Source organism: Lepidochelys kempii, chromosome 1 (genome assembly GCF_965140265.1).
Source record: "Lepidochelys kempii isolate rLepKem1 chromosome 1, rLepKem1.hap2, whole genome shotgun sequence".
NCBI lineage: Eukaryota > Metazoa > Chordata > Testudines > Cheloniidae > Lepidochelys > Lepidochelys kempii.
Genome location: NC_133256.1, coordinates 242119922 through 242134944, shown reverse-complemented (window position 1 = coordinate 242134944; position 15023 = coordinate 242119922). Strand labels below are relative to the sequence as shown.

Below are 15023 nucleotides of genomic sequence, written 5' to 3'. Positions count from 1 at the left end.
GCAATAGATTTGAAGAGTTAAAGACACAGATGGATGACACAGAAAAACAATGGCAGTTTTTCGAAGAAGCAAGTGAGGATGCATCCAGGACTACCATGCGGGATGAGACTATCTAAGAAAGAAGAATGGCTCCAACTAAATACATGGAAGCTAGTTGAACAGAGGAAAGAATTAAAGAAGAGAAATTAACAATGAGACAGCAGTAAAAGAACTATTCTACAACAAGAATATGCGGACAAGAGACAAGGAAGATTAGCCAGAAGAGATCATAGAGAATGGATGGAAAATAATGCAAGAGACACTGAGGAGGCACATAGGAGAGAAAAAATAATGAGGAGTCCTTGTGGCACCTTAGAGACTAACAAATTTATTTGGGCATAAGCTTTCGTGGGTTAGAACCCACTTCATCAGGTGCAGAATGGTCTGGAGAAAGGACACCCGTCCAAAAATTGGAGAAGAGGTGTTATCTGCAAAATCCCTGAAAAGGTAGAACAGCTTATTTGCGATAAGTAGAGAAGGGTGACACTCCTAGCTGTACCTGGGAAAGTGTTTTGTATTATCATTTTGAATAAGATGAAAACTGCTATTGATAAAGTACTCAGGGAAGAACAGGTTGGATTTCAATCTGGTAGGTCATGTTTGGAACAGATTTTCACCTTGAGAAGACTCATTGCGAAAGGCTTAGAATACCAGAAGATGATACTTTTTAACATCCTTGATTTTATGAAAGTATTTGATAGCATGCACAGGGAAGCCCTCTGGAAGATCTTGAGACACTATGAAATTCCAGCAAAGACTGTTAATTTGATAAAAGCTTTGTATGACGAGGCTGCATCAGGACTGAAAGTAGAGAGACAGAATGGTTTAAGAGTGTTACTGACAGGTTGCATATTAATACTGCATATTAAGGCCAGGTTGCATATTTTCCCCAATTGTCTTCTGTATTGTCATAGACTTTGTGATGATAAGACTAACAGCTACTGACGAGAACACTGGTATTGTTTAGGCAAGAAATAGGCTGCAAGACTTAGATTTTGCAGACAATATAGTCATGCTGGATACCAACTGGGATAGAATGAAAAGACTCTTTATGAACCTAAAAGCAGAAGCAGCCAAAGTGGGACTTCATATCTGTATGCAGAAGACCAAAATCATGGAGATAGGTGAGAATGCTACCAACACAGGCAGATGTCAGAGTAGCAGCCATGTTAGTCTGTATTCGCAAAAAGAAAAGGAGTACTTGTGGCACCTTACAGACTAACCAATTTATTTGAGCATAAGCTTTCGTGAGCTACAGCTCACTTCATCAGCTGCATGAAGATGCAGGCAGATGTGTGATTGATGGAGAAGAAGAGTTAATGACTTAATCTATTTTGGAAGTACAATATCTGCTAATGGCCATCTCACTACAGATGTGAAGGCAACAATCTGCAAAGCCAGTGGATCATTTTCCCATGTGTCCAACATCTGGAAGAGTAAGACACATCTACACACGAAAATGAGATTGTACAATTCTATTGTGCACCCAGAAACATGGCAGATTGCAGAAGTACACAAGAGGATGCTGAAAGCACTCCACAAACATTGCTTAAAAAGAATCTAAGGAACTCACTAGAAAGATCATGTAACCAATGTGGAAGTATTGCATCGCATGGGTCAGCAGACTGAGGACTCAGTGATTCATGGATGCTAAGGCCAGAAGGGACCATTATGACCATCTAGTCTGACCTCCTGTATAACACAGGCCATAGAACTTCCTAGAATTTATATTTTAGAAAAACATTCAATCTTGAATTAAAAATTATCAGTGATGGAGAATCCACCAGGACCTTTGTGATCAGACAGAGACCGCTGTGGTGGTTTGGCCATACCATCAAGCTACCCCATGGCAGAAGCACAAGGTATGTCTTAAATTGGATTCTTTCTGGGGGGGGAAAGAAGGCATGTAGGACAATGAATGACTTATTGCAGGATGACTGAAAATGATGTTGCCATCATGGAGACTACACATGATTGAGTCAAATATCTTGCTCTGGACAGAAGGCAGTGGGGAAAATGGCTTGCCTCCTGTGCCACTTGGCTCAGGTGTTAAAGCTAAAAGCCAAGAATAGTTACACGAGTATAAGAGTGCTTATACAGTCTAGCTTATTTCCGTGTGGGAAGGGGATCAAGGTATACCCACAAAAGGCACCTTTATACCAATATAACTGCATTCACATTAAGGGTTGTACCAGTATAACAACCCTAACCGAAATAGCTATACTGCTATAAAATCAGCGTAGACTAGGCCCAGGCGTTAAGGGCCTTTCCAACTGCATAAAGCTGGTTCAGCAGATAAAAGCACCCCTGTGCAGAGAGGGCCAGTAAAGCCAAGGCACTTGCCTAAGAACACAGATGTAGTCAATACTGGAAGGCAGGTCTCCTGACTCCCAGTGCTGTTTCCAATCCAGGAGGCTGCATTCCTTGACTGTCTTCTCTGCCTTCCTCCCTTCCCCATTTGCTCAAGGCTTTTCCCCCCTTCTCCTCTGAACAGGGCTTTGCCTTGTAACTCATTAGGCACTTGAGGGGGGCACTAATCAGCACTGCCACACAGCCTGTCACTTCTAATTAAGTTACAGTTCCTAGCCAGTAAATAAGAGCCTCATGGGCACAGATTCACCTTCCCTGAGGTGACAGAGCTGGAAAGGACATTGTGAGCCCAGTTTTTTCCCTGATGCAATAGTACTGCAGGGTTCTCCTCTCCACTCATCTCATGTAGCGAGATTTGAATAACTCCCCCCAGCTCCCTGGAGTTACATTCCATCCTCCCCAATTCATTTACGTTTCCATCAGCCTGAGCTGTCATTCAAACTGGGACAAACAGGGGGAGAGATTGTGGTTCCCCTGGTCTACACAAGGAAGTAACCCAGTGTGTATGGACCTTGGAATAGGGGGTGGCCGTCTCCATGGCCCCATTCCCCTGACACATGCACATCTTAGAACCTTGCATAAGGCTCTCCACAGGCTCAGGATCCCTGTGTTGGAAGAAGAGGGGATTGGGCAGGGAAAAGGCAGCTTTGTATAGACTGGGAACAAGTCATATATCCTGCCCATACTGACCCTGGAGAGACTGCAAGCTAGGGCAGGGTTAGGTAATATACCTTGTGAAGAATTATCTGGGGCAGCCTTGGCCAAGGGAGACACTGGTAAGGAGTAAGGGGGAGATCAGAGGTAAAGAGCCAGAGTCTGGTCCAGGACTTGCACTTGGCACAGCTCAGGAGCGTGCTCTATGCCACCTTCACTCCCCCTGATCCTGTGGCCAGCTGATCTCCAGTGGAAATTAAGCCCAGAAGCCTGTGTCCTCAGGGGGCCTTTCTGGGAGCCAGGGATTGACGGATTATAGAGTTGCCTCAGTCAAACTCCCTTTTCCATCGACATTCTCTGCACCAGGGAATGGGAGGGGTAGAGATAGATGCTACTATGACAGCTCTGTGCCACACTGGGGGAATCCTCCATGAGCCGGTTAAGTCAGCATTATGGTTGCCTTGCACCACCATAGTCATGCATATCAGTTGCACATAGAACTGTGGATCTGGCCCCCTCCAGGAAGGCCAGAGTGCTTGTTGGTCCCCTGGGAGATGAGCAAATTCATGAGAACCTTCCCAGTGTAGAGACAGCCGCTGCAGGCCATTCTGTAGTAGGCAAACGCCAGGCCACCCAGACTGAATGATCAGAGGAGGACTTAGCCAAGGAGGTCCTCGCTGAGATGTCCTCTGAGCCCCACCTTGTGAGTTTTACCATAGGAGGTGGGAGGCGATCCTGACCATTGTTTTGTGTATCGCCCATTGATCATGGACCCATAACTCCTTATACAGGCAAATCTTCCAATGAAGTCACCGTGAGTAAGGGCTTCAAGATTTGGACTCCTATAAACTGGCAGCTACCAAACAGTACCGGGTTTTCAATGGTGCCATGCCGCCGGGCCCAGGCTCCAAAGGGGCCACGGCCTGGCCCACTCTGCTTGAGCTGCAGTCTAAGGCCCCGCCAGCTCTTCTCCGCCCCCCCGCCTCTGTCCCGCACCCACCAGCAGCCAAGCTCCCTCCTCCCCCACCTCTTCTCCACCTCCTCCCTCAGCGTGCCATGTTCCTTCTCCTCCGTACCAAATTAAAGTACCTATGTCCCATGGAGCCTGACCACATCACCTTCAGCCTCAACGTCAAATGACCCTGCTGCTTCCCCACTTTCTCCAGCATCCGGTCCAAAATGTTCCTCTTTCTTTTTAAAACTCTCTATAGACTTTTTCCAGCCAAATGCACAATTCTGGTTTCTCTCTGCACCCCTTCCCAATCCCTCCATTCATCTACACTGGCCTCTTCCCTGTCCTTTCATGGTCTCAAATGATATTGGCAAGAGAGCCTTCTCTTACACAGCTCCTTTCATTCTCATCACATTACAACACTCAGCTAGAGAACCAAAGAGCTGACAGGAAAAGGGATGCATTGGAAAGAACTGACAGATATGGTCACATGCCTAGAGAGGAGATGTAGCTGTTAGGAGACATTTCAACTTGGTCACCCCATTGATTCACTATATTCTTTTTGAAGCACTTCCAAACACTTCGGGCCAGATTCTCCTTTTCCCCACATCTCGTGTCATCATTTTACACTAGTGCAAATTGCTCCCATTCTGACTTATGCCCACTTTACACAGATGTAACCAGTGAATACAGTGCAAGGCCTCAGTGAACCAGACCCTCCTCTATGTCTATCCCTTTAAAGAAATGTTATGCACTGAATTGTTTGAATGACATTCACCATCATGAAAACTGCGGTACTGACAGCGCCACAGATTAAGGACAGGCAGCAGAAGGGCTAACTTCATCCCCGCTGTCCCACTCATGTGTCTCAAATGTGATCCACAGTGACCACCTCTGGGAGCAGGAGGGTACTTTACTCCCCACACCTCTATTCATCCATGGCCTCTCTTCTAAGCCTGTCAACAAGAGGTTCAATTAGGGCCAGTTGCCAAGATGGTTTCGTACTAGTACAGTAGAACCTCAGAATTACAAACATCAGAGTTATGAACTGACCCATCAGCCACACACATCATTTGGAACTGGAAGTACACAACCAGGCAGCAGCAGAGACAAAAAAACCGAAAACCCAAATACAGTACAGTTCTGTGTTAAACGTAAACTACTAAAAAATAAAGGGAAAGCAGCATTCTTCTTCTGCATAGTAAACTTTCAAAGTTGTATTAAGTCAATGCTCAGTTGTAATCTTTTGAAAAAACCACCACAATGTTTTGTTCAGAGTTACGAACATTTCAGAATTACGAACAACCTCCATTCCTAAGGGTTCATAACTCTGAGGTTTTATTGTACTGGATGGAGACCATCTATTCATTTCACACAAGCCAATGGGAAGTACTCACAGTCTTTATTCACTGCTGACCTGGGCTGGATTTGAATCTGGGACCTAGAAGTTCTAGACCTTCTTTTACCTTCTTTAGTGATCCTCTGGTCTTCAGCAGGATGAAAATGACGAAGAGTGGAATGCAGATCATGGAAGAGAGAGCCATCAACCAGCCCAGAGCATAGCCCCAGGGAGGGTACATGTAGGAGTTGTTGTATTTGAGGGGAGTGTACTTGATCAGTGAAAATAGGAAGGTCACCTGAGGAATGAAGAACATAGAAGTCAGAACAGCAGGTGGGTACATGGTGAGTCAGAAACAGGTGGTGAGAGATTGTTCCTGACAAGGGATATATAAGCAGTGGAAGATTTGTGACCTCCTTACCTAGTTATATCCTTGTTCCTAAGTGTTTGGGAGTTGGAAGTATTGTGATGGGTATGTACACTGCTGTTACTTACCAGCCTTAACTGAGTTTTGAAACATTTTTTGGTTTTGGAATTTTCCCTCTCCCTTTGTGCTGTTTTCCATTCACCAGCCCCTCCCCTCCCCTGGGATGTGAGTATCAACGCTCTTCTACCTCCTATCCTCCACCTTTCCAGCCCCTACCAAAATCCTTGCCTCTCCCTCTCTAACATGGATCCTCTAAACCTCCAGGAAATTCCCTCTCTCTCCAATGTATGTGTAGGAGGAAGGTCTTTATTTGTAAGCTCCCTGTAGTCAGGGTGCAGAAACTCTGGAACAGCCAGCCAGGGGCTGCAGTTTGGGCACCTTCTCTGGTGACTCCTGGCTTAGTCATGCCTCTGACAGGACTGACTTTTGAGCTCTGAGAACAGCCCTGGGGCACCCAAGGCTGTCTCTGAAAATACTCTTTGAAAGATGATCTCTCAGCCTGCACCCAGACTTATAGAGCACTCAAACCATTCAGCTTTCAGAAACTCATGCATGACCAAGCAGCAGCTCTGAAAACTCCCTGATGGTTTTCAGCTCCCACTGGAGCCCTCAGGTGGCAGCTCCACAGGCTATTTGTGCCTACCCAAGCTGTTGAAGATTTTGGCCATAGTGTCTGATCCTGAGGTCACTGACAAACAAATGCCATGACGTTCACGGGAGCAGGATTAGACCCATACCTTCTGTTGAAATCAATGGAAACAGAACTGGGCATGAGACAAAAATAGTTAATATTTTCCTTAATTATAAACTGTTTTCTTCAAACATAGTCAGTGGGTGCATTTTCAAGGTGATTTGACTTTATGGAAAGCGAGGGGCAGGAACAAGATTTTTTGAACTAGAGGGAGTCATAGAAATGGAGACAGAAGAGAACATTTCATAACAAGGTAATTCTTTAATGGGCTGAAATTCAAAAATGATTTGATCAATTCCCTTAAGCCTTTGCAGATACATTCTCCTTTGCCTGAAGAATAAATATGCCAATTTTCAGGCTAAATGAAATTTCCAGACCTAAGACAAGGCTTTACAATGGAAATTGATTCCAGCTTCAACTACAGAGAAGCTACTGCTCCTCCACAGCAATTCTATAAAACAATAGTGCCCCTCTCAAATTCTCTTCTTCACTCAGATTCTAGGATCCCTGTACAAACATGCCTTACCATAGTTTGTACCTACCACGCAAACACCAGGGGTGACAACCTTCCAGCACATCTTAATCAGCGGCGACGGCCGATAACCAATCATGTCCTCGATGTTGTCATAGAAATGGTCTGCACCTTGACCACCAGAGGAAGGGACAGAGAAAGAGAGAGGTAAGGGGGGTGAGAATTTTTGTTCTTTAGAAATTACTCATGCCAAGTCCAGGTTAGTTATGTTTTACTAAAATGGAAGCTCTAATTCCATACAGCAGGGATGTATTTGGTCCTTCAGGTGCTCAGAATTTCTGGAATTCAGGCCACTTATTTAGATGCCTAAATATGGAGTTAGGTGCAGGGGCGTTATTTGGTATGGGGCAAGAGGGACAGTTGTCCCTTGCTAGACCTTGGTTTGCACCCTCATCCATGCTCCATTATGTCTTTCACTTTTTGCTCTCCCCTTTATGCTTATTCATAAAATCATAGATATGTGGGGCGGGAAGGGACCTCAAGAGGTAATAGAGTTCAGCCCCTGATCAGAGGCAGTACCAAGCGAACCTAGACCATCCCTGACAGGTGTTTGTCTAACCTGTTCTTAAAAACCTCCAGTGATGGGGATTCCACAACCTCCCTTGGAAGCCTATTCCAGTGCTTAACTACTATTTATAGTTAAGGAGGACTTGTGGCACCTTAGAGACTAACAAATTTATTTGAGCATAAGCTTTCATGAGCTACAGCTCACTTCATCGGATGCATTCAGCTCACAAAAGCTTATGCTCAAATAAATTTGTTAGTCTCTAAGGTGCCACAAGTACTCCTTTTCTTTTTGCGACTACAGACTAACACGGCTGCTACTCTGAAACCTATTTATAGTTAGAAAGTTTTCCTCATATCTAACCTAAATCTTCCTTATTTTACATTAAGCCAATTACGTCTTGTCTGACCTTCAGTGGACCTGGATTACAATTGATCCCCGACTTCTTTAGAACAGCCCTTAATATATTTGAAGACTGTTCTCATCCCTCCCAATCTTCTTTTCTTAAGACTAAACATACCTAGTTTTGTTTTGGTTTTTTAACATTTTCTCATAGGTCAGGTCAGGACAATACATGTTGTGATTGTAACGGCTTTACTCTAATTTGCACTTGCTGGCTTCATTTCTGAGAGTGTTGAAATGGAGTCAGTAGAAAAAAATGGGGGAGTTAGTTAAAAAAAAATGTGACTAATGCCAGTTAATGGGTTTTCCCATGCCTATGGGTTGGCAGCACCGATTCCTTGGCTTACACTGCAAAGTATTACAGCAGTGGCGTTAACACAAACACACATTCCAAGCGTGCCTATTGCCAGCAATTATGATGCCATCCACCACTAGGTAGCTTCCTCCTGCCTGTCAGCCCGGCACTGTTACAAGGATCTGAGATTTCCGGTGCACAGCTTTATTGCTGTAAACAGACCAGGCTGCGTCAAACCCACTGATGGCATTTGTCAAAGGGGAAACACTAATGTAATTTTTTCCCAGCTCTGAAAACCGAGCGCAGAATAAGTTGATACGTTTTTGGAGCTCTGGATTTGAAGGCTGAGGCCACAACAACATGCTGCAGGGAGCATTCTCCAAACAATATAGTGTACACACTGGGATTAACTGTTCCAGAAGAGAGCTCACATACAGTCCTGTCGCTGCATCAGCGCTGAGACTGAAACCATGAGGACTGTTTTAGATAACCAGAGCAGGCACGAAGTGTGATGGCCTAAGGCAGCATTTTGGGTGGTCCTGCAATGAATGCTCTGTTTTCTGCATGTGTATAAATCTCTCTCACACAGACACATGCACACACAGAAGGAGCAGGCACAAGAAATTTGTGCTTTTGGAGTCCAACCTTGCTCCTCTTGAAGTCATTGGCAGATTTGCTATCGATTTCACTGGGCACTACATCAGACCTTTAATTTCATTTGTAACTGTGGCCAGATACTCTGCAAATGAGTTTTATGCATGCTAATTTACAGTGTGTGTGTCTATGGAATTTCAGATTAAATAAACTGTCAGGATTAAATTAACAGAAAGACATAGGGAGATCGCATAACAGGTCAGCCATAAAATGGCAGCCACTGCCACTCCTACGTGGAGAATCCTCTTCTGCTCTAAGTAAGTATAGTCTGTGTCAGCTAGAAAGGCCTAGAGGTCCACTGGCAGACCAGCACAGAGCATGGGAGACAGAACCTATGCCTGAATGAGCAGGAAGACTGAATTCACTTCTTTTCCTGGGAAAATCCCTTTCAGAGCAGAGATAAGAATCATTCCAACACTAAGTGTATGGGGACTGAGGAATCCCATGGGTGAACAGATTAAATCAGAAGCACGAGGCACTCCTGCTTTTCCCTGGGGCTGACACGGCTATTCCCATCCCTCCACAACAGCCTGCATCCTTGTGTTACACTTACCATACACCCAGCCAATAGAGATGACTTCAAAAATGGCCAGGAACAGTAGGCACATACCGCTGGCAGCATAATAATCAAACAGCTGGAAGATGTACATTCCACCCTGTGTCAGGCAGAGAAAGAGGAGACATGGAGGGTTCAGCAAAAGGGAATGTGCAAGAGAAAATGGCTTGAATGGAATTTGTACAAATATAAAAATAAGGCTGAGGGACAGGGGAACTGCGCACAGAGCAAAGGGGCATAGGAGGAGGTTTCTGTCTCTCAGCCTGTCCACACTAGGAAACTAACTATGCTAGGTACCACCATGCCCTAATGATCGTCAGGCATGAGTCCAGAATGAGGTTTCCCAATCATTTCATAGCATGATTTCAGTATCCACAGAGAACAGGGGTTTGGATGTTTTTAAACACTGCTATAGACCATTCTCCCTGGCAAGTTTCTAGCACTGTTTCTGAATGTGGTCCTTGGCTATGTTGAGCTTCAGGCATACGCCATAAAGTTTAGATCCAGGTATGAACTACTCTGAAGTTCAGTATGTTTAGATGCCAGGTTTCTAGTTTGAGCCCATCTCTACATGTTGCAAGGGTCCCAAGCACAGTTGGAAGCCCTGTGGGGGCAACGGCCTCTGGCTCTCTGTTGTGCAATGACAGTATGGTGGCCTGAGCCCTTGTTCTACTCCCAGGAGAACTATTTGTAGCATCTGACTCTCTCTCATATTCTCACACCTTGTCTTGACAAGAAAATAGCACCTCCAATAAAAGAAAAACGTGGAGCAGATACATTCAAAAATTATCAACCCCTTGAATGGCCACTGAGACAGAAAAAAAGCTTTCCTATTAATCCCACCGAACACTGGGCCACCTTTGTGCAATGTTTAGATTATCCCTCAGTGATGGGCACTGTGTAAAAGCCTCAGGGAAGTTAGATAGGTCCTGAAGTCCTGATGCAGTTTTCACCCAGTCCTTACTCAGGCAAAGCTCCTATTGCCTTCTGCGAGAATTCTCCCAAGTAAAATCTCAGCAAGGACCTCTGACTTTTCAGATGACTGCAGGAATGCCATCTAAGAGAGATTACGGGTTGTATCAAATAGCAAGATCCTGGTGTCTCCAGAGTGTGGGGAGCAGCTATCAGTGACTTCTTTCCTCTAAATCAGTGGTTCTCAACCAGGGGTACACTTACCTCTGGGGATACTCTGAGGTTTTCCAGGGGGTACATCAACTCATCTAGATATTTGCCTAGTTTTACAACAGGCTACATATAAAAGCACTTGCGAAGTCAGTACAAACTAAAATTTCACACAGACAATGACTTGTTTATACTGCTCTATATACTATACACTGAAATGTAAGTATAATATTTATATTCCAATTGATTTATTTTATAATTGTATGGTAAAAATGAGAACGTAAGCTATTTTTCAGTAACAGCATGCTGTGACACTTGTGTATTTTTATGTCTGATTTTGTAAGCAAGTAGTTTTTAAGTGAGGTGAAACTTGTGGGTAGGTAAGACAAATCAGACTCCTGAAAGGGGTACAGTGGTCTGGAAAAGTTGAGCGCCATTGCTCTAACTTAGTCTAGGACCTGCTATCAACAGCCTTCGTACCCTCAGTCCTGTTTTCCACAGATGATGGCCAGCCAACTGTGCCTTCCCTTGGAAGACCTCCATCATGGCAAAGACTGGCAGCATTCACATCTCATGTGTAGCTCATCTACTTTTGATCTGAGAGCCATCAGGACTGGAGTTTGGATACAAAGTTCCTTTCAGGTGGCCCTTCCCTGGTGCTAGGTTATCTCTGAGACATACTCCAGAGGAAGGCTCAGCTATAGAGTAGGACAACATCTCAACTGGCACTATATAAGAAAGAAGAACTACTGGTTCTGATATGCACCAGCTAATAAACTAAGCTAAAGAGAGAGAGAATAACTAACAGTGTGAAATACAAACTTACTGCACATAATACTGTTCCAGACAAGTCCACATCCCTCTTCCCCCACCATGTACTTCCCTTCTTACCTCAGTGACTAGCATCAGGCCAAGCAGGTAGCATATGACTGCAACGGCCAGGATCAGCAACTCCCGGTGCCCTTTCTTCTGGAGAACTTCTGGGTAAATGTCAACAATGGCTGTCACCAGGCTCTCAACACAGACGAACTGCAGAAGAATTCATGTCAAGAAACCAAAGACCTAAATGTCTCTCTTTCCCCACCCATCCTTTTCCCACTTCTATTCTTCCACTCAGTTAGTCTCTCTCCTCTTTTTCCTACACCTGAAGCATGAACTTCTTGGAAACAGGGAGGCATAGCTGTGTCTGAGTCCCAAAGGAAGTGGAATTACCACAGGTGCAACATCAGGAATTGAGCACCCCAGAGGAATGACAGGAACCACATCTGGAATTGAGTGAGATTATCACAAGCCTTGCACCTGGAGTAGAGAGGATGTTGAGGTACAACAGAAATGACACACGGAACATGGAGACAAGAAGGGAATTGCACCTCGCTACAAAGGGTTATCAAGAAATGAATTATGTGTCACAAGGAACCACTGTGGTAGAAAAGAAGTTACTGCCAGGAACCAGCTACTCCGGAGCCAGGAGACAGTACTGCAGGTCACAAGTCACACCTGGAATCGAGAACACTCGTCGTACAGTCGGAGCTGCCATCAAACTACAGTTACCGAACGGGATTGTCACAGTACAAAAGGAGGCCTCGTGAACTTAGAGGAGATTTATGCAAAATTTGTAGTAAAGTGCCTGGTTCATGAGGGATGACTGCTATCCCCTAAGGGCAGACTTGGTGGGAAGGACAAAGAAGTGCGGCTGCTGATTGTCACTGGATTGTCAGAGGCTTATGCTGGAAGGTTCAGGTGCTGCAGGTCACTGTTAAGGAGTAACACCTGACACCAGCTGGCTGCTGGGATGTACTGGTCAGCTCTAGGTATTATCCTTCTGAAGTAGTAACATGGATGTGTGACAGGTGTTTCAGATGGCTGAGAGACACATCACCATTTCCCACCCACGAGCTATGAACTACACAAGGCTCTTAAATATGTGACAGACACTTTGGAGTTAGAGGGAAAGAGGAGGGTTATTTACTGTACCTGGCTGTCCAGTCCCAGGAAGATCAGCATCAGGAAGAATAGGCAGGACCAGAGCTGAGGCCCAGGCATCAGCGTTACAGCCTTTGGATACGCAATGAATGCTAGGCCGGGACCTGCCAATCAGACAGCTGAGTAAGAATGAGGTTTCCCCAACAATACAACCCAGCAACACAGAGACCAGTTTGATGTGCTGTTTAAAAAACTTAGCCTGCCAAGACCTCACCTCCCCAGCATGTATTGTGCAATGGTCACTGACACACAGGATAATGACTGCTGACACGGGTTGAGCGGCTGGTTTTGGAAAGAAGAATCAAGGATTTCAAAACAACAGGGAATGCAGCTCTGGCTCTGGACAGGGGAACTAAGTGCATCAGGATAGCAGAGAATAAAGCAGTGGTTCTGGACGACAGAAGCCAGGGCCTCTGAGTCTGCAGAATAGGCAGAGGCTCTTTCTGGGCAACTGGACTGGGGACACTAGCAATTACAGAGGATTTAGGGTTGGTTCAAGGTAGCAGCACTGATAACCTCATGGGTTGGCTTCATATTCAAAGATGTCAGTTCCTAAAAAGTCCACTCATGCTTTAAGTTTTCCTTTTGGCCCTGCCACATTTAGAAAGCACCTACCTGACTCGGCCACTTCTGAAATGGGCACGCCCTGTTCTTGTGCCATGAAGCCCAGCACAGAAAAGATAGCAAAGCCAGCCACAAAGCTGGTGGCGCTATTTAGGAAACATAGCATGAAGCAGTCCCTGTTGGAGAAGAACCAAAGAGAGACACAGAGACGGCATTGTTTTCCTCTGCAAATTTACCACTTTGGGCAATTGCTTTTGTGCTCAGCTTTCTGAATGGGACAGGAATCCATTCATTTGCTTACACTAACACTAGCCTGAGACTCCTCCAGAGGCCAACAGCCCAAAACAGAACTTGACAGCCTACAGCCTTGACCCATGGCACTACAAGAGCTATATGATTATACTTGGCAATAAAAATGACAGAAGGCTGCAGCAAGATATTGTAAGCTGGATGTCCCAGTGAAGTCACTAGGGACTTGGCACAACAAGGGGCAACAGGAATCATCATATGAGGGTAGAGCAATGGAACAAATATTGAGAGAAAAAAGATCCTTAAATAACAAGGGTCCCGATCCAAAGCCCTCTGAAACCAATGGAAAGACTCCCATTGACTTGAATGGGCTGGGGATCAGGCCCGAGAGGAAAAGGGAACTAGGAGCAATAAGCACTGGATGAAAAAGAACCTGTCATCCCAGACAAGCCTTTCTGTTGCTCTTTCTGATAGAATTAAAACACACACAGGGCACACTAAAGGGCCCGGGATTTTAATAAGGCATTTGATGCCATGGGCCAGATTCTCCTCTTCTTTAGACCACTGTGAATTTGGTGTGATTCCCCCGAGATCAGACCCAGACCCAAACTGAACTGAATTTGGCCACATGCATCACTAAATCTTATTTCCATATCAGGTAACATTTTACAATACCCATATCAACACAACAATGGCACCTCCAGGAGCCCCGTGCCCTCTGTCCCTGACCCAGATGGAAGAGTGCCACCAGCAGAGCCACCAAAGGCATTTCTTGTAGCCCCTGGGTTTTCCTGGGTAGTCTCCTATCCAGTCGCTTAGCCCTGCCTAGCTTGTGAGAGCTGACAAGAGCATAGGACTAAATGGCCTAGGCCTCACCCTTGATTGTGCCACAGCTCCAACTACAGTCTGCTCAGCTGCCCACAGGGCCCTCAGCTGGATGTGAGAGGGAGAGAAAGGGGCACAGGCTGCTCCTACCTGTAACAGTTGTTATTGTACTTATTGTAGCTGCCCAAGGCTGTCAGGCACCCCTGGCAGATAGCATAAGAGAAGAAGATCTGAGTGCCTGCATCCATCCACACCTAGAACAGAAATGGACAGGGATTTCCAGCCATGGCTAAGGAAATAAATGGTTAAGTCCTATCAGAGTACACACACTTTGGGGAATCACCCTGTCAGACATGGAGAAATCCACATCAGGCAGAGAAGGGAAGAATCCATACGAGGTGTGACATGTCTCTGGATTGATCGTCCCAGCTTGGGAGACTGGAATGAAGGTTTCACCATGAAAAGGGAGGATTTTCCTTCTGGACCCCAACAGCTTCTCTCAAATAGTCCAAGGAAGAATGGATTTGAGTAGGGAACGGAGAGTGATTTTTAAGCCCTCAGGCTGGGGTAGTCAATAGACAGACCATGGGCCAAATCTGGACTGCCAGACACTTTTGAACAGACAACATATTTTTATTTACTTATTATCATCATTATTGTTATTGAGGTGTGAAAATATTTCTCTGGAGTCTGGACCTTGACCAAGAAATTTGGACCTTGACAAAAAATAATTGACTACCCTTGGGTGTCTGTTGCATAATCTGTCCTTCACCAGCTACCCTGACAGAGGGCATATTCCAAGAGGGCTGTCATCATCCATTCCCCCAGAGGCACTGATTCAGGGGGCTAGATCACCATTCATTT

At 45.3% G+C, this 15023-nt stretch overlaps 1 protein-coding gene across 2 annotated transcripts in view; it reads right to left on the bottom strand.

Moving 5' to 3' along the window:
* The window catches only part of SLC6A12 (solute carrier family 6 member 12), a 78720-nt gene that overhangs the window by 7733 nt on the left and 55964 nt on the right, over positions 1-15023 (bottom strand). For both annotated transcript variants that reach the window (XM_073320977.1, XM_073320985.1), the window contains exons 8-14: positions 14310-14413; positions 13137-13261; positions 12513-12625; positions 11430-11567; positions 9414-9516; positions 7015-7115; positions 5482-5652 (exon numbers count right to left, since the gene is read on the bottom strand). In XM_073320977.1, coding sequence (XP_073177078.1) covers positions 5482-5652; positions 7015-7115; positions 9414-9516; positions 11430-11567; positions 12513-12625; positions 13137-13261; positions 14310-14413 — 855 coding nt within the window. The remainder of the gene's footprint in view (positions 1-5481; positions 5653-7014; positions 7116-9413; positions 9517-11429; positions 11568-12512; positions 12626-13136; positions 13262-14309; positions 14414-15023) is intronic.